We start from the raw sequence: 27,148 nt of genomic DNA, 5'->3' as shown, positions 1-27,148 counted from the left end.
ATGCCCTACCTCCTCCACGACTCAAAGCCAAGGCCACCACCACTGCCAAAGGAGGCACGTAGCATCCACAGCTCAGGGAAGGGCTACCAGGAGCTGAAGCAGGAGTGCCTGCGTAGCGGCTGCCTATTTGAGGACCCTGACTTCCCTGCCAATAATGCCTCCCTCTTCTTCAGTGAAAAGCCACCGATTCCCTTCCTCTGGAAGAGGCCTGGGGTGAGTACACAGCATCTGCTCACCACCTTTAGTTTATCCATATTAAATATTGCATGTAGTTTTTCTTCTGCCTTTCTTTTCTGCTTTCTGTAGCTTAATGTGCAGCCATGCTTAATATGCTCGTGTTTATGTACATGCATAAACAACTTCTGATCAGGCTTCTCTCCTATATTACTGCTAAACAAAAGTACAGACGAAAATGAGCGGACATGCAGGGAATTAAAGGTAAAATGCATCATGATGATGTGATGACTATTTAAACAACAGGTGTTCTTAGTGGAGGAAATTCATAGTTAGGGCTAAACAGGAAAAAAAACACCACCTTTTAACTTTCAAGAATGAGAGATGCTTGCTTCCTTCATGAAGCATGTACCACAGTCACTGAGCCATTCAGCAGTAGCCGAGGGCTCGATGAGTATCTCTTAATGCATCCCGCATAACAGTCATTAATAGCACAGAGATCGCCTGAAGCTTCACCAGTCACATGCTGTCAGATCACAAACCCACCACCACCCCAGGTTCCCATGTTTAACTAGTAGCCACAGAAAATATGTGGCTAATTTCATTTCTTTGCTAATGCTTGACATTTGTTCTCTTTTCCTTCATAGTCTGAAAGCTTCTCACTTAGTAGAAAGCTTTCCTTTGCTGATAGTGATAACTAGAGAGAAAAAGAACAAAAGAAACGTAGAGACGGATCTACATTTTAGCTTCACTTAATCCACTCAAATGCCTTAGTGTCTGATAGCTAATGGAGTGCCACTGCTGTGTTATTAAAGCCATTACTTCTCAACAAGTTTCAGCTATGAAAACGCAGGAGATGGCCCCAGTGGCACCGATGCCACCTTGCCTGGCAGTGCAAGGGCTGCCCCAGGAGCAGGCTGGAGGTGTGAGTCGCCTTCCTTCAAGGTGTGACTGGTAGCAGCTGAGAGTTTTTGTGTCCCTGGGACAAAGGAGAGTGGGCTGCCTGTTGTATTTACTGCTCTCAGCTTCAGGGTGTTTGTATGCTGAAGTGGAGATTTCTCTCTGATGAATAAGTCACCTGATACAGTCTCTGCCTTTACACTCCAACTTCTGCCATGCAAAAAATCAAAAGACTGAACTTCTATGAGCAGCGCAGAAAGAAATACAGCTCAGGGGAGGTTTTGAGGACCCAAAAAAACAAGGTTAAACCCTCCTCTAGCTCCTCCTCAGCATTTCAGCCTTTAAGCTGAATTAGTTTCATCTCTGTTAGCCATCAGTATATTTATGCACCTACAAGTATAAATATTGATACCCCAGATCCTCAGCCACTCTAAGTCTGTAAGTCTTCTACTACAGTGAGCTGCACCAGGGGAACATCTAGATTTCTACATAAATCTGAAGTGCTCGGAGAGCCAGCAAGATATTTAGCCGTTTAGTTTGGTAATCACGTGTCATCACAAATGAAATTAAGTCATCACTTTGAAATTAAGCCTTATCAGAATTTCAGAATTATCTGAAGAATAAATTAAAATTAATAAAGAAGATAATAAGAATCAAATAATTAATTCTCATTGCATTTCTCTTTCTCTTCCCTCATTAATTTATATCTGAATTGAACTGCTAAGCTAGTATATCTGTCATTGATTTCTTATAGCTCACCGTCTTGGAGAGCTAGAGATTGGTAAGCTGAAAAATGAAAAATTAGAAAAGGAATTCAAATATATTTTTCCCATGGTCTATAGGAGGAATTAACAAGGAAATTATCCTAATATGAACAACCACTGGTCTGGCAGGAGTTACATAGTAGAAACAGACAAACAGAATCACAAAAATAAGGCCTCGCTAAACAGCCTCAGCTTTTCTTAGATCTCCATGTATTTCCTCTACCAATATTTGACAGAGACCCAAGGGATGCCATTTATCTTCCTGTGACTCCAAAGGATCATAGGCAGCAGGAGAAGTACAGGAGCCTCCTTTCATCTCCCTGAGCATCGCTTTGTCCTGCTTCTAGGCAACACCTTTCTGCAGGTGGAGCCTTGAATTGCTATCTCCTGTGCATGAATGCAGGGCCTAATTCTGGGCCTTGTCCTTTAATGTTATGAAAGAACTGCTTAAAGTATACATACTACCCAGACTGAAAATTCCTTTAGGAATATTTTTATAACTTCCACTCATAAACTGTAGTGCTTGGTTTTCTTTGGTGTAACAGAGAACGTGACGCAAGTCCATTCAAAGTCCTTTAAATTCCTTTTCATTGATTTTCATTTGTGCTTGCTTTAGATACAGAGATTGAAAACATTTTCCCATTTGTTAGCTGTAGAGCTGTGTAATAGGCAATGAGCCATGAAAGACTCACAATGCTCAGCAGCATTTATGTCTATGTCAGTGTATCTCAGTATCTCTGCTAACACACAGTTTCCTGGTAACAACTATATGTTCTCACAGCTTGCTGTGAGAATCACATTCCCCAAGAGCACTGCTGCTAAAATAAAGCATGTTCTTAAAGATCAGCTACATTATCAGCCATCATGATACTCTTGTCTAAAGGCAGTGAGCTGTGCTTTTATCACTCCCATCCCATCCATGCATGACTGGCTGTATTTAACAAGCAGGTGGGCCAGGTGACAGGGAGGGGCTGTTTGGTTTACCTGAGCCAGGTACACTGGGGATATAACCTCACTGCCACCTCCTCCACAGCAAAGGCAAACAAAATATGCCACCAGCTTCCTGCCCAAATGCTGCCTCTGTGGGACTGGCTTCGTAGGTGCTGCTTTCCTCTTCTGTGGCTGTGTGCCATTTTCCTCAGCCTTCTAAGTGATTCTTTCTTCCCCTCAGCTGTGAGAGTTGGCTCAGTGACTTCTGCAGGTGCGTACTTCAGTAGCTAAGTCTGGCAGTAGGCAGTGAGGATTGTTGTCCAAATAGAGCATTGATGACAGGAGAGGGCTGACTTTCCCCTTTTCTCTAACGACCACTCTCTCCAATATTGAATTCATAGAAAACCACTTATCAGCTTGTGAAATCCAGGTGAACTCATGTGTAGATATAGTACATGCCTTATCATAGCACTCTGGCAAGGATGGAATAGAGTTGGTGATCTGTCATGCTTCAGGTACTATGGGAAAGTCCCTGTTACATGTTGGACAGGGATGTGTATTTTGTCTGAAAGACTGGGGTCACCCACTGCATGTCTTAAATGTGTACTTTAAAGAGGATTCAGGATAGCCATTGTCCTAGAGCAGAACTGTGGGCTCTGAGCCATGGACATCCAAAGCAGAAAGCTTAAGCTGCTATAGCCAGGGTCATTTCAAACACATTCACCAGTGGTCTGCAGATGTTCCACTCTACCACTCTTTTTGTTCAGTTCACAAGAGAGTTTTGAACCTCTCAGACCTGCATGAAGGCTTTCAGCAATTTGGAGCTGGGCTGTGTGGGTCATCTCAAGCTGCCCATTGGAGGATGACTTTGCCAAGAGAAGCTTACTCATCAACAGATAAGTCATAGCTAACTTGCTCTTGTAAATAGGGAGGTGGCTGATGTGATCAGCTGCATGGTTTGCTGTGATGCTGGTCATGTCTTCTGGGCACAGCCACCTCATAGGAAATGGATGATTACAACAAAATGTACTGAGAAGGCATGAGGAAATGAAAAAGTGGTGCTGGTATGCCTTGGCTTGGCTCACTGGATAACGCTTGCACGTTGCCCTTTATGCAGTGACACACAGCATGATCTTTTTGTCCTGCTGCTGCAGTAAACCTGCTCTGACTGTCCACAAACCATATCTGTGCTTTCTGTTTAAAAATGTTTAGACATGTTGCAAGTTGTGTGCATCTTAGCTGAACTCTCAGGCTTAACATCTGCAAACCGGCTACTCTGTCTAGTGAAACCACTGTCCCCTTCAGCATCAGTACTGGCTCATTAACCATCTGCAAACCCGTGGCAAAGCATTGCATGACCTGACAGACCAAAAAGTCAGGCTGCATGCCCAGGCTTTGCTAGTAAAGATGAGAACAGCAGTAGTGATTAACTGGGTCACAGCCCAGGCTCCTGCAGTAGCCAGTGGCAGATGCTTCATGAATAAGTGCAAGAAGCTGAACAACACTATCAGCATCCTACCCTGGTGGCCTCACAAAATACACTGACGTGAACCAAGAGTAACCCAGTCTCTTTCTGGGCAGCTGCACAGGTTAAGTGATTGAATGAGCTCTGCTGTTTTCTCTTCCTCTTTAGTTTACCTTTTCTTTAGCAAACTGCTGGTTAAATAAAAGAACTTCATGCAATGGGATCTGCAGTAGGATATCAGGGCAATCTGATTAACTACAGGATACTTCTTCCAGTGGTATATTATGTGTTATCTTCCTCTTTTTCCTATTTGATTCAATGCAATTGGCTCATTGGAAAGGGGAGAAGGGAAGGGAGTTTTTGCCACTTTTATGGGTTTACCACTGTAATTTTTCTGTCCCACTGAGATACCTGAGAATTGCTTTAATGCCACCATGATCACATATACCCTCCAACCTCTGAGCACACAAGGGTGGGTAGTGTTAGAAAACAGCTCCTAAAAACCAACTCTGTAAAACAAACAAGGCTGGAGTCCACTTTTTATTTATTTCCTTATTTGAGAAGGAAATAGGCTATATAGTGTTTGACAACCTTAAGGCTGTATTATGTGCAGGTAAATACAAGACATAATACTGTGTTTGAAGTAAACTGCCAATTGCTTGTAGCTTAACTTTGGGATTCTGGACCAGGATGTGCTATGTTTTGAAGTTGCCTATGGGTGAACAAAGAATGGCAGCCTTTCATTAGCAGCCAACTAATTAGGAGGAAATGAGGCTAGCTAATTCTTAAATTGCTCTACAGTACAATTAATTAGCAAGGATTCCCCATCTAGTTCTTTGTGGTGGTTGCACTGCTCAGGAAAACATGGTTCATGTGCAGAGAGTGCCGCACATCTGGGTTCAGAGTGACAGTGATGTTTCCTGGCATGTTTTCAGTCATTCTGTGTCTCACTCCCACTCTTCCAGGACATTGTCAAAGATCCCAAGTTTATCCTCGGAGGAGCCACAAGAACTGACATATGCCAAGGGGATCTTGGTGAGTGATTCCTCTGCATCCTGTGTAGAGCAGCGGGCATGTCTTCACAAGAGAGGGGATGTTATCCCTCCTGAACTGATAGGAGCAGTAGGAGCAGTCAGGATGGAGTCACCTCCCTTGCTGACGTTGCCCATAACCACCTTGTTAGTGGCACACTTTCATCTTTGCCAGGGATCATTCTGGTTCAGTGGGATTCAAGGCCAGGGAAGGATCACCACGCAACTGTACTGGGAGCCCAAAGGAGCTTTTCATCCCTTAGCACTTTCCAACTGCACTCACTAGTCACAGACACTTCCTGGGGATGCACAGGATCACTTTTCAATGGGGATAGCAGCTGTCTGCGACAACATCTCCCCTCATCCCCACAACACCTTCTTTTCCTCTCAAATGGAAGAAAATGAAGCTTTTTCTTCCCCCTTCTTGATTCACAGGTGACTGCTGGCTATTAGCAGCCATAGCTTCTCTCACACTGAATGAGAAAACACTAGCAAGAGTAGTGCCGCTGGATCAGAATTTTGGGCCAGGTTATGCTGGGATTTTTCACTTCCAGGTAAGATGAACATCTGGCACGGCATGACAACATTTTTGCTCAGTTGATTGTTGCATGTTGTGGTTTGCTTTGTGGTGGGGATGTCACTTATTCCAGAGGAAACTTCACAAAAAGTAAGATCACTGAACTTAATTTGCTGTTTGCATTCTGAGGAACAGCCTTTTACAGGCATATACGTGGCCAGTCTCTGTGAAGAGAAATATGGCTTTTTAAATCATTTCTCATTTTCCACCCTAACCTCTCTTAGGATATAAAGTGTTATAGATTAATAAAGAGTTGAGCTGTGTCCTTCCTTCAGACCAACCTAGCATGGCACAGTGGGAGTAGATGGTTTATCCTTGACTTCTGAGCAAGCTTTTGATTGTCACTAACTTATGCTTAGAAGCACTGAGATATCAGATTCTTATGCTCAGGAAATGACACGCTGTCAACCAACTCATGTTCCATCCTTTCTAAATAGTTTTGGCAGCACAATGAGTGGCTGGATGTTGTGATTGATGATCGATTGCCCACCTTCAAAGACCGGTTGGTATTCGTGCATTCAGCTGAACACAATGAATTTTGGAGTGCTTTGCTAGAGAAAGCCTATGCCAAGTAAGTCTGGTGTACCACACTGTACATGCACAGTTCATTATTTGTACATACATTATGCACAATTTGTAAATATGTTATATACAATTCAAGCTAACAGCTTCTATCCTGTTTTTATTATTATTGTTATTATCATCTGCTGCTGCCCTGATATGAAGATATTATGTCTATCCTTTGTGAGCTCATCCATCTTGCATCAGATCATTAGGTACAGTCACAGATTACAGCAGTAGAGCTGGACCAAAGCCTGAATCCTACCATTTGTGTCTCTGCTGAGACTCATATGATGATTCTGGCTCTCTAGATTTGTAACTGATCTGGGAAGTGACAAGCTGCTGATGTCCAAAGATCTCAGGCCCTTGCCAACGTGATGACTGGCACTAACATAAGAAAAGCCCCAGGCCTGAAGATATGGAGGATCAAATGAATTAAAAAGGTTCCCATTACAACTCACATACCTCCTGGCTGTGTTCTGGGACACTTCTCTTAATCTCAGTGCCCTTGCTGCGATTTTATACGTATTGAGAAAGCTCTCACACACGGATATCTTCAAAGCTTTGAAAGCATGACTCTCGTTAATGTGTTTTCCAGGCTGAATGGCAGCTATGAGGCTCTGAAAGGAGGCAGTACAATAGAAGCCATGGAGGATTTCACTGGGGGAGTGGGAGAAATGTATGAGGTTAAAAAAGCTCCTGACAATTTCTATGAAATCCTAGAAAAAGCTCTGAAAAGATCATCAATGGTGGGCTGCTCTATTGATGTGAGTAAGAAATGGGTTCTGATTTTCTCAGCTTAGTTTTGTGGTTTCTGCATTGAAAAATATGCACTGGGTATGCCCTGGACTTTGTAAATAATAGCTATGAAATGATAGATATGTAATATTAATGTAACCTCTAGTTTAAAAGTTGTTTAAAAGAGAAGATTCATCACATTTCATCAGGTTATGGCCACAGTATTTAAGGCAATAATGACATTAGTATGAGCACTTGGGGAGAGTGAACTTTACTTCTTGGCTTACGTGGTGACTTGGCATTAAAACTAGCCATAGCTTTGTGAGGACTTAAAGGCTCTGGAGACTAAATATTGTTTTTCTTCACCCCTAGATTCTGTAGCATATGTTGGGTCTTGAGGAACTCAAGACACTTTTCAGAATCAATGTATTAGTTTGTAAACAGTGATTGGGTTTTAAAGCACATCAGATTTATCCCTCCAGATACTGAAATCTTCCCTTTTCCCCAATAAAAGGTTTCAGGCACATAGCAGATATGTGGGTGGCTATACAGTGCTTCATCAGCATGTCTGACGTAAAGGAGCCACCCATGTGTCCTTGGCTTTCTGGTGAAAAAAGCCCAAGCTGCTCAGCACCAAGAGTGAAAGCCACACTGCTGCTCCCTGTTCACTGTGCCCAATGGGGATAGCAATTCAGAAACAAAGGTGCGCCAAGTTTCCTCACCAGAATGAGAGAACCACCTTGTTTTCCCTCAGAATGCACTACGCTCCAAAAAAGAAAACCACACAGCTCTAAGAAGTTCCCTTTCAGATGGCACCGCTGCACTATTACTGCCTGCACGGAGCAGAAAGACAAACTGCCTGTTTACAATGCTGTTTAGCCACTAGTCTCCCATCTGATGCTTGGAAGGGACCAAGTAGCACCTCTTGCAGTCCCACCAAGAAAAGAGATCTATTCACATTTGTTTTCCATATTTCAGACCAGCAGTGCTGCCGAGTCAGAAGCCAGGACACCCTTTGGCCTCATAAAGGGACATGCTTACTCTGTAACTGGCATTGATGAGGTACGTTCCCTCTGGCTTGTGTCAGGAGTGCAGGGCAAGGAGGAGTTTGGTCATAAGACAAAGGAGTGCCTACTACCCTTAAGAGATGGGAGGAATTATCCTGGGGGACTTATCCAAATTCCCACCCATCTTTCCCTCCTGCATCTCCTGTAGCAGTGCATCTTTAGCCTAGCTGTTACACCAACTTGTCCAGCATATTCATGCTAGAGAAGACCTGCTCCCTAGCTAATGACACTCAGTATTTTCTCTGCTTCCTTCTACTGCAGGTGAGTTATCAGGGCCGGAAAGTGCAGCTCATAAGAATAAGGAACCCCTGGGGACAAGTGGAGTGGAACGGGCCTTGGAGTGACAAGTGCGTGCACTGTACCATATATACTCACCATACAAAAAATCAATCTGCTACTCTACATCTAGCTTTCTGTAGATGCAGTAATTTCACAGATAATTAAATGAAGGATTTGCGTATGCTTAACAACATTACTGTCACAGTGGCATGTCATCCTCAATATTTTCAGGGCTGCTCAATTAATGGGATGCTGTCCAGATTATTTAGCTCCTAAAATCCAGTATTAGTAAAAATCATGCATTAATATAAATAGGATAAGTGAATTTGAAGACACTCCCCAAAATTACATGTTTGAAGTGATATATATATATATATATATATATATTTTAATACAAGCCTGTCCCTGTAGTACTTGTAACACAATATCCATACTGCAGATGAAGTTAAAACTGATATTGTATCGCCCCCTCTAGTTGCATTTATATTCTGGGTCTCTAAACCCAGGAATGGGCAAGGTCCTTGAGGTGAGATTTAGGTTGGATGTAGGAAAAAAAGGTTTTTTTATGATAAGGTTGGTAAAGCACTGGGACAGGTGGACTGAAGAGGTGGTGGGTGTCTGGTTCTTGAAGACGTTCAAGATCAGGCTTGAAGGCAAACCCTGTTCATTGCAGTGGAGCTGAACTAGGTGACCTTTAAAGGTCCCTTCTAATTCAAATAATTCTATGATGATTCCATGCTAAGGCAGTTAGATGAGACTCTCCCCTTGTGGTGCCATTCAAAGTTGTGGGGAGACACAAAAACACAACAGGATTGGTCTGAAAAACAGTCTGCTTCTATTACTAAAAGTAACGTGCAAATAATACAAAAGGGGGGGAAAAAAGCGTGTAGTAAACAAATAATAACACATCTCCCCTCCAACATGCAGTTTTCCAGTTTGTTCTTACACACATAAATCTCACTTCTGTTTTATTTCTTTTCCTTCTAACTGAGTTTTTTCTTGTTCACACAGATGTGACAGAGAGGAGCCATAACCTGGCGGGGCCTTTAAAATTGCTGAGACTTCTAGTCCCCTCTAGTTCTCCTTCGAATGCAAATCAATGAAATATTTTTGCATAGTCTCAAATCCTTTGTTTAATATGAAAAATGTGGATCATTGGCACATACAATGAGTGATGAAATATTGAAAAAAATAGAGAGGTTAAGATCAGGACAGGCATCTGGCGATTCAGATTGTATATTGAAAATGCTCTCTCTGTAAAGCAGAACTCTGATTCTGCACTTTGGAGGATTTCTGGAGCTCAGGGCACCAGAGCAAAGCTTTGGGTCCCCCAGGTCAATGCAGTAACCTGCATTAACTTTTTGCAATGGTTGCTGGAACTGAAAACCTCACAAGAGGTGCCTTATGCATGCTATCAGATTGGAAATGTGTTAGGGCATTTCCTGTTTTTTAATAAAGCTTTTAGATTTCTTTGTTTGGTTTTGATCTGCTGCAGCTGGAGACGTAAAGATAAAGAAAAAGGAGGCAAAGATTTTATCTGCGACCCCAGCTACTTCAGCAAATCTCTCTGCACAGGGCAGGGAGCCTGTTTGGTTCCCATTGAGTCAACTGTCAAAATGTCTGCCTGTGGATGACAAACAGATTTAAAGAGGAGTGTGATTTACAGAAGTCTGGGTGTTTAAAATGTGCTACTACATTTTACCGAGCTCCAATGCCTGGCAGCAATCCCAGCGCTCAGTGCAGAGAATAGTTCAAACAGGATGATCTCAGGGAAGTCTGGGGGGTCTTTGTCCCTGTCCTGCTTCCAGGTACATTAGCTGAGACTATGCCGCTAGATGAAATGGTAGTGGGGTTCAGGAAGCCTTTTAAAGTAAACATATTTGTTTAAAATAAGCATATTTGTTTGTGCTGCTCAAAGAAAACACGTTTGGGAGAACAGCAGCTTGCTGATGTGTCCAGCCAATTGTTCTGAGTGAGGAGAAATTAAACGCCATGTGCTCTGCTGAAGTTGTATTCAATTACTGGAGTTGGCCTTGATGATAGAGTTGTATTCGTGATCTGTGTGGGTCCCCTTCCCACTCAGGATATTCTTCCTAACGGAGGACACTCTATTGTTCACAGTAAATGTTCATTTTATTTTCTTGCAGCTCTCCGGAGTGGCGTTTGGTCAGCCCATCAGAGCAGAAGTGCTTGGCTCAGACAGCACTGGATGATGGAGAATTCTGGTAAGCCACGGAGTTCGAGTGTGACTCCAGTCAAAAATTAAGGCACAGATGATCAAAATAATTGATTAGGAAGAAACTTGAGTGATCAGATGCTCAGTTTCCTCCTAGTAGAGAGCAGGTACTGCATGCTTCATGTGAGCACGCGTGTTTTACTAACAAACAGCTTTTTAAACATCAGCTTAGTCAGTGGTATTAGCATTTTTCAAATACTGGTGTCTCCCATGGCTGTAATATCCTTTAAATCCTTAACAGGAATGCAAGCACACAAGGGAGCATTGTATGCACTGTATGAGCTATGAAATGCCTCCAGGGTTGATGTTAGTCATACACTGGTAGGGAAGGGGGCACGTAGAAGCAATGCTACTTGTTACAGAAAGTACCAGAGCTCCAGAATATGTGTGAAATGATGGAAAGATTTAAGAAAAGATGAAAGGAAAGGGGGGAAATTGTGGTAGCAATTGCTTTAGAAGTGTGAAGTATTCTTCATGCCAAATTCACTATCTCAGGCAGAGCAGATGGCTGACTTGCACAAGATTCCCTCTCCCACCCTACCCCATGTCAGCCATGCCATGGTCTACTGATGCTGCGTCTTGTCATATTTTCTGGTGCCAGATGCTTATCTCTTTTATACAGAGATAAATCTAGAGAGATATTCAACACCACTATTCCAGATCTTTCCCACCAGTTCACTTTAGGCTTGAAAGGTGATATAATACAGATGACGAACAGCATTTAGTCACATAAAATGATCTATCCTATACTCTGATAGCTCCTGATGGAAGTAGGACCAGTGACTGATCTGATTACTTAAACATCTTTTAGTTATTTTGCTTCTGATAGCTAAGTATTTCCTCCGAAGGTCAACAAAATGAATGAGATTCAGCACACCCAGGCAAATACTGGTCTTCTTCATACAGCATCTCAGACACTGAGAGCAGAAACAAAAGCCATTGGGAATGAAATTTTCCATTAAGGTGTTAAGTGGAATAAAATCATATGTAAAATATAATAAATTCTTCCAGAACAAGTCAGACAACTTTGAGACCAGCTAAACTTTCCACCTAGTCCATCAGAGTTGTTTGTCCTAATGCTTTTTGACTTTTGCATATTTCTCTAAGGAGTGTTTGTCTGTTTGCCCTTTCTAAGACACACCTTGATGGTTTCCCCATTGGGATAAGTATACAGAATGTGCATGATCAGTGACTGTGGTATAAAGACATTGAGGAACGAGATAAACAGAGCTGCTTCTCCCATGCTTTCAGTTTGTTCCTATTGCTGGCACAGTTTAGATGAGGAGATGGAGCTTTATTATTACTTCTGTAGCTGGGAACCTTCAGCCAGCCTGTTCACCAGGACTTCTTGTGGTGACTTGGCTTGCCTCCCTGGAAAGCTGGAGTGATCTTTGTGAGATGCTGCTAGAAACAGTGTGTAGCAAAGTAATTCAGTTTCTTCATCTGCTTTGCAGCATGCTTCCAAAGAGCCCCAGATTGCCTAGAATGGCCAGGAAATTAGAGGCAAAGATTTTGCTACACTGTTCCTGCTATAGTGTACTGAGCAGCACAGAAAGAATTAACAGAGGCTGTGGCATGCAAGGCTAGCAATATATGAACAGCTGACAAGAAAGAGGAAAAATCCCAGGAATGCAAGTTCTACTGTTTCATCCCTGACTGAAAAAAAAATGTTGTAAAATGTCCCACAGCAGCTGTACATTATTGATGCCATAGACACCCGTTTCTTACACAGCAGAAAAATGGAGCATGCTCTCCCCAGTGAGCAGCACTGATTGCTAGCTGAGTCCTATCTGCTGCTAGCACAGATATACAATGTGGTCTTGAAGAGCTCTTACTTTCCTTCTATTCTATTCTTTCTGTTATGCATTAGTCACAGGAGAAAGAGGATAGCTACAGGAATTTGTATCAGGAGGGAGCAGTTTCTCTGCTCAGTCCCTTTGCCCAGGGCTGCACACTGTGCACAGCTGGGTGCCTGTCTCCAGCTGTCCCTTTTCCTGGCTCAGCCCTGAATACCCAGCTCCCCAGCCAGAAGGTTTGGCATTTCTTTTCCAATTTACTTGCTAGTTAAATCCCATGAATTATCTGCTTCTTAGCATGCTGAGTAGGCTAGGTTCAACCAATCCAACATAGAAAGTAAAAAAGGATTGTATTTTGGCATTAACTTGTCCCTTTCAGTGATCATGTGTATGTATCCACCTTGGGTTTAAAATACATGTACTGCGATCTGAATGGTGCTCCAGCAGTGTCTGTATCACCTTCAAGGGCTGGCTGGTGTCTTTACTCAAGTCCAATTATACTTTTTGCCCCTCTGCTTGGTGCATATTTTTGCTAAGACAAAGTCCCAGGCATCCATAATGGAGGAAAGGGCAAGAAACTTGAGCCAAAGAACCTTACCAGAGGCCCAAATGTTATTTTAACTGCAGTGTGGACAGGCTAGATGTACCACAGCCTGGCTAATCCATCACAATGTGTCACTTGTATTGCTGCCATGTGGCTGGTGTTGAAAGCACAGATGATCTGTAGGCAAACTTGGCTCCTCCATGGATGCCTGCTATCCTTTGGTTGGTTCTTTGTCAGTATGGATGCAACTCAGCATTAGGATCTGGAAGTCCAGGGGACAGAGTTAGTTAAGTATTTCTTTTCATAGTAGGTTTCATGCCAGTGTCACTTCACTGTATCTTACACTCAACTGTAAATGAATAAAATTGGGAGAGTAACAGTTAGCGATGTCAAAATCAGGCTATAACAATAGGGTTGTTTGTGTTTCACACCACAATGAATGAGAGCTATCTTCTTCCTCTGTGGGCGTCCAGCTTATCTCCACGGTCACTGGAGCTATTCAAATCCATGTGAGCTGGTAGTCTGGCCCTGGGACCCTGGAGTGTAAGTGCTTTTCTGGGTGTCCTTCACTGAAGTGAATAATTGTCCATTAATTCCCCATGTCTTTCATTCAGGATGAAGTTTGAAGACTTCAAAGTGCATTTTGATAAAGTTGAGATCTGCAACTTGACTCCCGATTCCCTGGAAGACAGCACTGCCCAAAAGTGGGAGGTGACCATCCATGAGGGGAGCTGGGTCCGGGGATCCACTGCAGGAGGATGCAGAAATTTTCTAGGCAAGTAGATACTGCTTTGAAAATGAAAAACAAGCACAGAAGCCCTTAACCTCTCTCAGCCACCTCTCCTGTTACCCTAGAGCCACAACTGTGCAAATAGGACAGACCAGCTGAGTTTCAGCTAGTAGAAGCCAGCCAAAGGTACAAATACAGTCCTACTTGAGACTTGGGGTAAAAAAAACTGCTTGCTTTGCTCTCAAGTTTGTTGGATCTGATTTGTCTCTCATTTACATTTGTACAAGCTGTACCAGCTCTAAATAAGTCACTTAAAATGCAACAGTAAGTGTAAGATGAGACAAAAATCCAGCTCAGCCAGCATGTTTATGTGGCTCTGAAGTAGCATTGTAGATCTGAACTGTGTTACTCCACATTGGCACCAGTACTACGGAATCAGTGTAACTATGTGAACAAAATCCCAGCTGACAGCTTTATTTAAAACACGGTAACTTCATAAAATATCAGCCCTAAAATCTTTTCTACACCTAACTCCACGAAGGACTTTGGGATTTGGCTAGTTTTCTGCAGAATCGAGTGGAAAGAAGCATGACAACTGACGGAAAAATAGTTTTGAGCAAAACCTCAGCTTAATTGTCCTCTTTGTTTACTTTGTGTGTGTGTGTGTGTGTGTGTGGTTGTGGTATTATTCTGAGGCGAGAAATGTTCTGGTGTTCTTTACTTTGGCAGACACTTTCTGGACAAATCCACAAATCAAGCTGCATTTGACAGAGAAAGACGATGGTCAAGATGGCTGCACGTTCATAGCAGCACTGATGCAAAAAGATCGCCGTAAACTCAGGAAGCTCGGTGCTGAAATGCTAAGCATTGGCTACTCCATTTATGAGGTGCTCTATTGCTTTTACAGTGCAGTAGCCACACCATCAATACTAGCATCTTTCTCCAGATTGGTAATCCTGCCACACATCAGATATTTTGGGGGCCCTTTCTCCTAAAATACTCTTCTTAGTTTCATCAAGCCCCATGGAGTCATTTCAAAGGAGAATCAAGGGGTATCCAGGGTAAACTCCTTAGCCCTGTGACTGGATCATTCCCCTGCCTGGCTCCCAGGGAGTGCATGTTGCTTCTTGTGAGCCTCTTTGGGCTCATCATGCACAGTGGTTCCTGTCCCTGCGTTAAGTTTGGATTAGAAAATCTTTTGAGGCATGTTCTCTATCCAGAAGAGGACTGTACTCTGTGACACCTTACCCAAGATTGTGGTATTTATTAACAGGGAATGTTCATGCAGCAAGGTAGTGTCCTAGTGTCCCCTTAGACTGTCTTCTGGGTGGGAGAGAACCATTGGTAACATGTCCTGCCAAAAAGCATGAGCCAGATTCTGTGAGCACTTGGGCAAGGGGGTAACAATCAGTGCTGTGTTGCATCAGGCAGCTTGATGCATGACTGGGAAGAGGGTGGATGTAGCCCTCAGTATACCACAACCAATGCAGTTCTGCCTTGAATCCCCTGTAGAGCCCTGGTGGAGTTGAACACTTGAGCAAAGACTTCTTCAGGTACCACGCCTCCAAGGCTAGAAGCAAAACCTACATCAATTTAAGGGAAGTGTCTGACAGATTCAAGCTGCCACCAGGTGACTACATCCTTGTTCCAACCACATTTGAGCCACACCAGGAGGCAGACTTCTGCCTGAGAATCTTTTCAGAGAAGAAGGCCATCACTGAGTAAGTCAGCAAAAAGCACCAGGCCTTTTGGTGCTTTCCTCTGCATGAGGCTGCCAACTCCTATGACAGCACCCTGTCGTGGGAGGCTCCTGAGGGCTTTTTGCCACTCTGCAATTTTTATTTGCTTAGCAAGGAGAATAAGGAAAGGTCTGAAAATGGGCTTTTGGCCTGCAGTGTGCCCTCCCATGTGAGGCTGAACTCAGTCAAGGCTCATCTGCCTGGTTCCTTTCAAAGTGGTTGGGAAAAATCCATCTCCAGTTGCATTTGCCCATTTTTGCTAAATCTGGCTATTTTGGAGAGGAGCGTAGAAGGTGGATGAATATGGCTTGCCATGCTGATTCCAATGGAAGGTTGCAAGGAAAAACAGCTAGCTGCCTGCTGCTGTTCAGTAATATGTGGCTGCAATAGCGTTTGGTTCCTCTTTGTTTCCTCACAAAGTCTGCCCACATGACAATTCTGCATGGAAAAAACAAAACTGAGGGAAAAAAGTGCACAATTAATAAGATTAATTCTTTTGCAGACAGCATGCACAGAGGCTGTGCCTTCACTGAGTCCTGCTTAAGATCTGTTATAATGGCTCATGCCAAAATTTGAACTGTGCAAAAAATCTGATTATTTTTGTCTAAACATAAGTAGTTCAGTAAAGAAAAATATATATATATATGCAGTTTTACTTTTCACCTCTGGAAAATGTAATGAGCAGCCTTGTGCCCTTTCCACCCTAAGAAGACACTGAACGGCTTCAGATACTGAATAAGGTTTTGTTTTCCCCAGGGATCTGGATGAAAACGTTGCCATTGATCTTCCAGAGGTAAGTCTACAGAGTTAAAATAGCAAGAGGATAGCTCAGTGTAAGCCAGCTCACACTGCTTTTACTGTCTTCGGCTAAAACACGTTCATTTCCCAGGAATGTTCCACAATTGCCAGCTTTGTGTGAGTGACTGAAGCATTCAGTTCTGCTGAATATGGTAAAAGAGCTATAACAATCAAAATCACAGTCATTATACTTCTGCAGCTGCTTCAAGGCGGTCACATTGGCCAGAGGCTGCTGTCAGCCACCACAGGTGCACCGAAAGTGCAAACTCAGTTAGCGTGGGGTTGCACGTGGCCTTTCCTATCTGTTCAAATCCTGTTTATTGTGGAAAAAATAAAAGGCGCTAGAATTTCCACAGACCTCTGTTTGTTTTGAATACAAACCTACCAGTATCCACGGGGCCTGGAAGGAAAGGCTTCGTACATGCGTGTGTACCCAGTGAAGAGATTAAATGCTTTTTGTTCCTAAATGGCCTGACCTGCCTGCTGATCACCAATTGCAGCTGAATCCAAATCAGCTCCTGTTTTAGTGTTTCCCTGCAACTAATCTGCTGATTGTGGTGTGAATTCCTATGCAAACAAGAAAAGCCAGGATTCCATGCTGATCTCTTTATTAGAAAGCTTCTCCAGAGACCAGCTAGCAAGTGTACCCCTTCATTTCTACGACCACAGAGCCATGTTCAGGGTCAAAGTAAATCTGTCCAGTATCATTAAAGGAACGCACCCAAACCTGAGCAGTACGAAGTGAGGAACAGGCATGTGGTAAAAAAATAAGTGTCCAAGCAGTGTCGAGAGAGTGACAGTATACTAAATATCACCCATATTTTGTCTTCCTTGGGTGGAAAAAGCAAAGCTCAATTGTTTGTATTGTGCTGTTGGTTGCCTTCCTTTTCTCATTTTTGGCACAACAACTGCTCTCTGTTTGCATGGTCACCACAGCTATAGCAATGGCCCTATACTGTTGCATGTCTCATTGGCAGACTGAATCCTGGGCTCTACACTCCTGCAATGATACTCAGGCTCTCAGTTATCTGAAAATGTTTCTAGGCATGCAATGGCTCTGGATGAAGTGCTGAGATGCAGCCACCTCTAGCTGCTGCCATTGAGAGGGGCCAGAAATCCCTGGATGATGCCTCTAGAAAGAGCTTCCTTGAACTAGTCCTTCCAGGAAGGACTGTGGAAGCAGGGTGCTGTAGGGATGGGATGAGACAAGAGGCATTTTCTTGTATGGATGGTCATAGTTTTGAAGTAGGCCAAAGCAATGGCAAACTATGTAATCACTCAGGAAAAAGAAATGAGGGATGAGACTCCCCTCAGACAGCTAGATGCTAGGAAGGCCAGAGGTCTGCCATCAAAGCAAACAATGCTCAGGAGCATGTACCCTTATTGTAAGATATGTTATGGTCTCCTGATGCAAAGAGGGACTGTGTGCAGGAGAAACACCATGTTTTACCTACAATTTCTTACTGTGGTTGATATTGCAGCCTCCAAACCCAACCCCAAGTCCACAAGAAACTGAGGAAGAAAAGCAGTTCCGGGCACTGTTTGAGCAGATCTCAGGAGAGGTGAGTGCAAAATCTTTGTGGGTCATGGCAACATGTAGAAAGGAGGAGAGAGTTCTGCTCCCTCCCAGGGCCAATTGCATTTTGGGGGCAGTGTGCTTAGCTGTAGTGTGTCATTTAGGCACCAGATGTCACCATGCCTTATACTTAGACGTAGAAGGACACAGTTCCTGCTAAGCAAACAAGAGGTTCAGAACTAGAACTCAAGCCCTGAGAGCGCCAACCTGGTTCAGCGTCCAGCTGCATTTTTCTTTCTCTTTAAGTCAGTGGTTCCGTCTTGAGACTGCTTGCAGACAGCCTCATGCACAGCAGCACGTCTGTGTTTTGCCAGCTGATTTTTAGCCTTTTCTGGGTTTTGTATGATTCTCTTTTCCTGAGGTGCGACAAAGTGCAGATAAATAGGATGACATTTTCTGAGGTTTTTGATATGTCTTATTCTAGAAACACTCAAGCAACAGATGCTTCTTTCTTTTTTTTTGTCTTTTTTCTTTTACTTTTTTTTTTTTTCCCCCTAACTTCAGGACATGGAAGTAGCTGCAGAAGAACTTGAATATGTTCTAAATGCAGTATTAAAAAACAGTAAGTACTGATAATCTCTGTAGTTGCTCAGTGGCATGCAGTTAAGAGCCATAAAGAACTTTATAAAAGCTGCTCTTAAGCTCCCTCACAGATGGAAAAATAAAGGCTGTGTTACTAATCTTGCATGGTGTCCTCCAGCCAGGGCAGAGCTGGAAAAACATCTAGTCTGTGATCTAACCACTTGATTGCTCTGCCTCCAGCATGATCCATGTCAATTCTATGAGGCTGGTTTTACACTGCGTTTCTGTTCTGCTCCAGAGAGACTGGGAGTGGGACTAGTAAGACCTGGACATAGTTCACGGTACTGCTATAGGCCCCTTGTATAACAAGAAACAAAGAGAATATTTCCTTTTATGTCTTCAGTTCATACCTCCTCTGTCTGGATTGTGATTTCCATGCAGTGTGGGCTGTTGTCATGTTCCAGTGCACGGGTCCTTCCACAGTGAGGCCTAACAGCCAGCTATTGGAATTTATGAAATCCCGTTTTCTATTATGGAATTATAAAAGGCAGATTTTCCCAGTGATTTTTTTCTTATTATTGTCCCTTTTCAGGAAAGGACATCAAATTCAAGAAGTTAAGTCTCATTTCATGCCGAAACATCATTTCTCTTATGGATGTATCCTTTTAAATAAGTGCTTGTGAAGCTGAACAAATACTGAATATAATTGTTCATAGCAGGGCCTGTCATTGATATTGGAAATGAGTGCAGCAATGTCATGTGAGAACACCGTCCGCTGGAAAGGAAAAGAAAAAAGAAGTGAAAGTTGTATCCCGATTTTTGCTTTAGAAATTCAGGGTAAGGATCTTCAAGACAGACCATTTTCTGTCTTGAGATTCTTCAAGCTGAACACCCGTAGAAGTAAATCTCAAATTGTTTACATACAGAACAGCGGATTTTTTGAGATGCGGATTATTCAAAAAAAGATCTGGAAGAGATTACTGAAGTATGACTCTAGTCTGTTGTCTGGAGAGTGGAACTCACCAGACAGTCGTGTGCATGGAAATTATGGGACAAAGAATTAGGAATCAGCAGACTGGTGAAAATTACTGACATCAAGGCTGTGGGCTTCTTGACAGCTAGATGAAAAGCTGGTAGATCTGGTCATTTGTCTGGACTATGGAACTCCAGGAAGCAGATTTGTGGGTCAGATTTTTATGTCCAAATTTAGGCATTTGTGATGGAAATGTCTACATCTATGCTGGCTTTCTAGACTTCTCCTGTAGACAGTGAAAAGGATGGTGTAATTATGCTTGTTCTGGATGTGCTTGACTGTGAGAAATGCTAAATGATGGTGCAGATATTAGATTTGATGAATCAGAGCCCTGGTAGTTCTCCACTGGGTTCATCCTTTGCAATGCTTTGCTGTCTGTTGAATTTAGTATGGCTGCTCTTCAGGTAGACCTATTTTTGGCTGTATGCTTTTCTGACAGCTGATTTTGTTACAAGAGAAAAAACAGATACAGTTCTGACAAGACAATTATCTAACATTTGAGTTTTGTCCTGCTTATTCAACTAGCAAATTCTTATGTCTTCCTTCAGTTGCTCAAGTCCATGATGGCAGTAGCATGCTCTCAAACACTTCCAATACAAAACCAAACCAAACCAAACCAAACCAAACCAAAACTGTATCCTGTAACAGCCATGCCCATAATATTAAAATTCGGTGCAGACCCATCACTATGCATGTGCAACTAGAGAGAGCGGAACAGTCCAAAATCTCCTCCCTTAGAAACCAAGCTTCAGTAGGGAGCCATTCCATGTTCACCTCTCATCCTTACATGGTATTGGAGCAGAACAAGAGTCTACACTTGACCCTGGGGCATGACAGCTCCTACTATTTAGGTTATAACCAAATAGTTTCCATGATTTGCAGCGCTTCCAAGAAAATCTCTGCATCATTTTGAATTAATGGGGAGATATCTCTTCATCTGCTTTGGAAGAACGAGGAATGCAGACACAACCATCCCATTCTGGTCATGACATTTAAAGTACACTGGAGGAGCGAAAGGACACAAATGGAAGCTTGAGTTGATGCTTGCAAGTCCATTCCATGTCACAAACCATCAAATTCCCTGGTTGTAGTCACCATGCAGCAGTGTGGATGGGAACAAATCTTGATATGACACCAGGAGGAAGAACCTGGCTGGATACAAAGGCAGACTTTCCATAGGAATGACAATGTCCATGGAACTTACGGGTGCCCTCAGTAATATTACTAGTATAGATGCTTAAACAAAAGCATGCTATTTAAACAAGGGAGAGCTTGGCACATATTGGCCATTGTGAACCCCTGCTGAGCTAGTGTCCAAGAGCAAGGGCTTTGTCTTGAAAAGTAAGATGGGAAGGGGAAGAGGAATACGAGTGAGGGGACTGTCAGTAACTCAGTACAATAGGCATTAAGAAGACCCTCACATTTCAGGAACGGTGAGGTCCAGGTACATCTTGTCACCACCTCTCAGCACTACTTTACAGACTATTATTTCAGACCAGATTTTGCCAGCCTTGTCTCACAGCTCTCACTAAATCTTTGATGGAGTCACTGCAGTAAAGCCTCATCTCTAGATAACAATACTGAATAACACATTGGTTGACTAACTGCTTCAACTGCAGTAGCAATTTGTTTTAATCAGGTAATTTCATTCTCTGAATCATTTATATCACATTTGCATCCAAAGCTGTTCTTGCCTCAGAACAATCTGTCTTTCTTATTCCTGTGGAGCCTGCATTGTTCAGCTGTGTTTTTCTATCACATTATGTTCCCTAAGTATGTAATGTTATATGTTTAAAGAAACAGCAAATTCAGCTGGAATTTGCACCTTTATGCAGTGAGTCATTTTCCTTAATTCAGATTACTAGACAAGTGGCAACGGGAAACTGGAATTCAGTGAGTTCAAAGTTTTCTGGGAAAAACTGAAGAAATGGATAGTAGGTGACATTAAGTATTTGTTTCTTCACGTTAGAAGCTATTTCGTGCCAGGTTTATTATGCATATGCAGAGAAAAATAGAGACAGGAGTGTTTATAAGCCAGAAATTTTAACTCGAAACAAATGTTTTAAGAGTGTACTGCTTGTTTTGGATCATCAAAGATATCTTTAGCTTTCCATGATGCTAAACCTTAATGGTTTTCTGGAAATAACAGAGATTTTTATAAGGAAATCAAGTATGTTTGGGACAAAGAATGTAGTGGGCGCTACCAGGGAATCCAATCAAAATGAAACTTAAGGAGTTTCCATAACTGGTGTACAGAAGAAGAAAATGATGATTCATCACTAGTAGGAAACAATCATAAGTCACTGCATTTCCATTATCGATCTCTCAGTAGTCAAAAGTACTGAAGTCTGGGAAAGCTGATTCCAATTTTAAACACATTTCCCTGCCACTGTATATGGCAGTAAAAAGAAGCAGACTTTCAGAATCAGGGCACAGACTGAATATTCAAATAAAGGCATCTTAATTGCTTCCTCATGGCCATTAATAGTTTTTTTCTGAATTCATACTTCACCCAAGCATTCAAAATATGCAGCTCTCTGCTTCTTGTCTGTGCCATCGGAAATGGCAAACGCTTATTCTGGGTCCTAGTGTCATACCTCTTTTATCAAAAGATGCGTTGTTTTTTAATAAGGAAGCTTGAGAAATTCTTGTCTTCTGTAAGAAGACTGCACATATATCTGATAGAAAATTTCAAACAACGTAAAAACATCTCTATTTAACTCATATTTTAAAGGAGATTTGTGTTTGTCATCTCATTAAAAGCATGGATTTGAACTCTAACTTGATCATTTAATACTTAGGTCAAAATTAAAGCCAGTTGCACCAGGTATATCTTAAGTACCTTTATATCTACAAGCAAATGAGTAAGGGATAATCTCAATTTCTTGTTAAACAACATGTTTCTACCTTCAGGATTACAGAGAAAAACACGAAAAGAGATTCAGGATGCTGCCTTAGGAGAAGGAAGTTAGAAGACAAATAAAAATACATCCTTCTCAGATAAAATTACTTCTTAAAAAACATAGAACTCTTTTTATGAGGAGCACTTCATTATTTCTGAATGCTTGGGTTTGGCAGTACTTGTTTAAGTTTCACAACAGCCTGTTCATATGACAGAGAATTGGGTCCCAGAATTTCTTCTCAGTTACTGAAGATCAAACTAGATCTAGTCTAAAGTCTTGTCAGCTTTCTTGAGTGCTTATGCCACACAGAGATCAACACCTTGCCTTTGTGTGCCATTTCTGCACTCCTTTTCGTGTGAAAATACTGAGCCTTCCATCTGCTCCTTTCATAACAGAATATCTTTCTTCGATATGACTCTGATAAATCTGGCTCCATGTCCTCCTATGAGCTTCGCAGTGCTCTCAAAGCTGCAGGTAAGACAAGCACCATAAGCACTACAGGTAAGGCAAGTCAGGCATATTTTCTGTAGGCAAAGATGGTTGCAACCGATGATGCCAGCTAGGCACCCCCTAACTGCAAGAAGCTCTAAGTCCCAGAGAAGACTTAGATATATAGAAGGGAAAGTAAATGGGCTTTTAGCATCTAATGAAAACTTGCATGCTTCTTTGTGACAACCCTGCAGCCTCTTCCCAAATGTGTACAGAGATGTAGGTAAGATCAGACATCCCTTTAGTTAAAGCACTTTCTTGGCCAACCTTAGCTTTCCTTGTGACCAGAAAGGTTTGAAGCAGCATGGCCAAGCTGGGGCTGGAAGCAGCCAGTGATGGGCCAGTGGTATTGCCCATCCTCCTGCTTGTTGGATAAATGTTTACATTTTTGTTAAGCCCTGTGAAACTCAACACTGCAGGGTTAGAAAAAGGAAAACACTTTGGAGCCTATCTCCACCTCCGGTGTATAGGAGCAGTGGGTAAGCTGTTTGTTATAAAGAGCATCAGTCAGTGAGTTTGCATAACATCACTGAGTATTTTTATCATTAAAGCACTTAGCTTTGCAGAAATCTTCAGTTTTCAGAGAGCCAGAGTGGTCTGTCATATCCAGTGACTGCAAAATTAGTTGTTCAGAGTTAGTTATTCACTTCACAATCAGATCACCTTCTGGGTGGATGTGTGCCATTGCACATCCTCCCATTAACTGGTTTTCAACATTCATTAGTACAGATTTGCAGATTCCTACCTGTTCTATGAGGGTGCTCATTTTTCCTTTGTGTGTTTGGCAAGGATACCAACTCAGCAACTACCTGCTACAGCTGATTGTCCTGCGATACTCTGATGAGCAGTTCCAGATTGATTTTGATGATTTTCTAAACTGCTTAATTCGCTTAGAGAATGCAAGTCGTGAGTATCTTCTTCCTCTGGAATTTCTTTCCCTTTGAAAAAGAGCAAATCCACTTTTGGTTGCCTTCAAGCATATTGCATAATATCTGAGGTGAAGTGTGTATATTCAATGGCTAACATAAAATAGTTCTGTTTAGAGTCTGTTTTTAGAATAGCTTTTCTCCTGTAAAGAGAAAAATGCTCTGCTGCTGATGGAAAATTTCCCCATGTGAATAGAGCCAGCTTCATAAACTCCACAGCAATGCAGAAGGCATGTAAAGAATGCTGGCAAAGTCTGTGTTGTGTCCTTTTCTCGTGGCTCACCCATTGGACTAGTGCTGCCCAGCCTGCTTTTAGCCAAATCGCACTCATAAAAATATGGAGCAGTTGTGTGGTCCTGTTGGGTCCAGCCCCTATTCTCGCCAGTACTCAAACTTACTGTCACCACTTCCCTCTGGTTTCTTTTGGATTGGCTGAAGATACCGTTCTCTGCTCATCCAGGCACCTTATATCTTAGGTCATTTGCACGCAGTGTCTCACTTGTTCTGGAGCAGAAGCAGTAGAGACAGGTAAAAATGGTTGGATAAATACTGAAGTGATCATCAGCGTGGCTCCAAACTCAACACAATGCCACTCAACACAATGAGAATCACAATGAAGTTTACTGAGTGATATGTTTCACTTTTTTGTTTTTGTTTTTTTTTTCTCTTTGCTTCCCAGTTATGTCCATGGCAAAAGAAGTATAAAGTACTGAGAGAAAAATTAGATAAAGAAATGTAAATTGCTTGGCTTCATTCTTGACTATCCAAATCTGAGTGCTTAGACATTCACATGCATTTGATTCCTGATGTGAGACTTGCACAGAGGCCTGAAGACAGCAAGACTTTTCCTCTTGCAAGGAATTCATTTTTCAGAGCAGCCACCACCACTCAGCAGCCTTAAGCATCCAGCCTTTGTGCCAGGCCCTTCCTGTCCTAGGCACAGCCCACAGTGGGACGGGGAGCTGATGCATGAATATGAATGAAGCATATTTATAGCTCCGGTGTCCTGTTTTTCATTTCAGGAGTATTCCAAGCATTGAGTGTGAAAAACAAGGATTTCATTAACCTGAACATTGGTGAGGTATGAGCACAGCTTCATAAACACCAGCAAAATGATGGGGCTTCTCTAGAGCTCGGTCCTCACATAAAAATTGGAGAATTTCTGTGAGGTGTTTTAGGTGAAATCTGTGTTTGTGGCAGAGACTGTCTGCCAAAGATTTCAGCAGGGCTGTGATTTTACAGCATGTATGATGATAACGTCCCCTTGGTGCTATTTCTTTCCTTGCCCCATTGCAAACAGACAGTTTTCCATCTCCCCCTTCTGGCTTTTCTGCTTTTACCTTCCTTGGGTGCATGCTCACAGTGGGGGAAAGAAGAGGCAGCAAACTAGGATGGGACTTTTTTCCTCCCTGTGAATCTCTCAGGAGTTGAAATCCGCATCTCAGTTAATGTGCATCCTCAACTTCTAAGCATAGGCTTGTTGTTTTCTTTGTGCTCTCTTTGTCTTCCTGTTGCACACATGCTCTGTCTCTCATTTTACACTCACCCAAAGTTTCCTGGGGCAATGCACATTGAGTTCCCTGGCACAGCAAATGTGAAAGCTCATGTGGGCTGCGGTGAAGGAAATAAACACAGTGCTGTTATTGGCATCCAGTGCTCAACGTGCTCTACCCTCTTCCCTCCAAACACAGAAGTAAATGCTGGAAAGTTCTGCTTGCATACTAGCCAGGGTCTCCGTGTAGCAACAGGACATAAAAGCCAGTGAACAAAGATCCCTTTCCCTGTATGGGATCAAATCAGAGCGAGGCAGCGCTTTTGAACTTTGCTCTTTCATTTGGGGAGGCAGGTGAAGGACCTGAAATTACTTACTGTAAATTTGATCTTTTTTTCAATATTAGTTCATCAACCTGGCAATGAATATCTGAGGAAGTCGGACTTGGATGCCTTGAGTTTCTTGTACCATCATGGCCATGACTTCTGCCCCAACAGCTGTGATGCCCTTCTCATGCAGACTTCACCAGGAGCTTTATTGCGGAGGAAGGCTCGCGCTGCTCATCTTTCTGGTCTCCAGCCCTGTTGTGTTCAGGAGTTCAACAGTCAGATCTCATTTTGTTTTTAATTTTGATAAAACCTGTTGATGGGTTTGTTACTGGGAGAGATATTTGGATGGGGCACACGTGCCTCTCAAGCAGACTGAAACTGATGCCCCTGAGTAAACACGGTCTTTCATGAAATAGGAATGTATTTAGTTTCAGCACAGCACAGACTGCAATGATTAAACATCTTTATTGCTGTTTGGCTACAGATTGCTGTAAGATGCTTTTACAAATATAAGGTCGCATAAAATTTTGTTCGATTTGGAATTTATTTCCAGGCCTGCTGTGAGGCTACATAACAAGCCTCTTGTTGCAGCCACATGAATTTCAGTCTGCTATTCTGTGAAGGGAATGGATGGATGAAAGTCCATCCCTGAATATGTATTTAGGACATAGGTCCCTGGTCCAGGCTTCCTTAGAAGAATGTTTATTTAAGCTAAGAGCTGATGTCTATCATTGATTTAATTTAGAGAAAAATTTTTTGCATCTCACTCCCCTCAGTTCCTCTTCTGTCTGGGCCATAGCATGCCCCACAAGCCAGAGTCTGCACACAGTTGCACACAGCTTGGCTGCATCTTCAGAGACACACATGGCTCAGGAGACAGTGAGCTCTTGCTTGGGGACATCTTCCCCCACCCACAGTCAGAGCTTTTATCCCACAACAACCATGCCTCCAGAAGAGCAATTACAATCATATTATATGATCTAAATGCTACCAGTGGTGAGGCTCTGATCTCTGCAGCTATTGCTATTTTGCATTTGTCTCTTGCATTGCATTATTCATGTGATGTTGATAGTCAGTGCTGACTTAAAAAATAACAGTAATAACAGCCAGGAACTTAAGAGGTCTTCAATGGATTTGTTTCTATGAATATCTTCATAACTTATGTCTATTTTATAATGAATCAACTGTCTGGATTTGTTTCTGAAAGCCTTTCTTGCAGCAAAACAGATGGCCCCAGAAGAGCTTTGTATTCTTTACCCTCCGGGATCACTGAGACAGACAGGGCTCTACTTTCTCTAGATTTAGACCTACTGAGCAATTCTGGAATGAGAATCAAGCTGCAATAAAGATGAAGCTCAAACTACTGGAAGAAAAAATAACAAGGATCATGATGGTTAAAATACCCATTTCTTTTCCCAAAAATAGCAATCTGGTAACCGTATAGAAAATGCTCTGGAGCTAACTGAAAGCTGAGAGAAAGGTAGTGGTTGAGGTATGCAACCAACCGAGGTACTCAACCCTATGGGATGTATTGGTTTTCAGATGTTCT

General features: G+C 42.5%; 1 protein-coding gene across 1 annotated transcript; it reads left to right on the top strand.

The window, feature by feature from the left end:
* Positions 1-25,726, top strand: CAPN9 (calpain 9). The gene is made up of 20 exons (XM_072331835.1): positions 1-213; positions 5,199-5,268; positions 5,700-5,818; positions 6,279-6,412; positions 7,001-7,169; positions 8,119-8,202; positions 8,469-8,554; positions 10,634-10,711; positions 13,677-13,837; positions 14,522-14,679; positions 15,305-15,513; positions 16,288-16,324; positions 17,811-17,891; positions 18,410-18,467; positions 19,020-19,084; positions 21,326-21,394; positions 22,759-22,837; positions 23,642-23,758; positions 24,801-24,859; positions 25,677-25,726. Exons 1-20 carry the CDS (start codon positions 1-3, stop codon positions 25,701-25,703), a joined length of 2,073 nt encoding a protein of 690 aa, XP_072187936.1. The 3' UTR covers positions 25,704-25,726.
* The last annotated feature ends 1,422 nt before the right edge of the window (positions 25,727-27,148 follow it).

Source organism: Excalfactoria chinensis, chromosome 3 (genome assembly GCF_039878825.1).
Source record: "Excalfactoria chinensis isolate bCotChi1 chromosome 3, bCotChi1.hap2, whole genome shotgun sequence".
In the NCBI taxonomy this organism is placed as follows: Eukaryota; Metazoa; Chordata; class Aves; order Galliformes; family Phasianidae; genus Excalfactoria; species Excalfactoria chinensis.
Note: the sequence above shows the minus strand (reverse complement) of the source record. Positions and strands in the feature narration are given on the sequence as shown.

Bases quoted from the DNA above. Each gene is read 5' to 3' on its own strand.
- CAPN9 (XM_072331835.1), top strand. From the start codon at position 1: ATGCCCTACCTCCTCCACGACTCAAAGCCAAGGCCACCACCACTGCCA. The intron at 16,325-17,810 runs GTAAGTCTACAG...TTGATATTGCAG, and splicing joins TTGCCATTGATCTTCCAGAG to CCTCCAAACCCAACCCCAAG. The intron at 18,468-19,019 runs GTAAGTACTGAT...GTCCCTTTTCAG, and splicing joins AAATGCAGTATTAAAAAACA to GAAAGGACATCAAATTCAAG.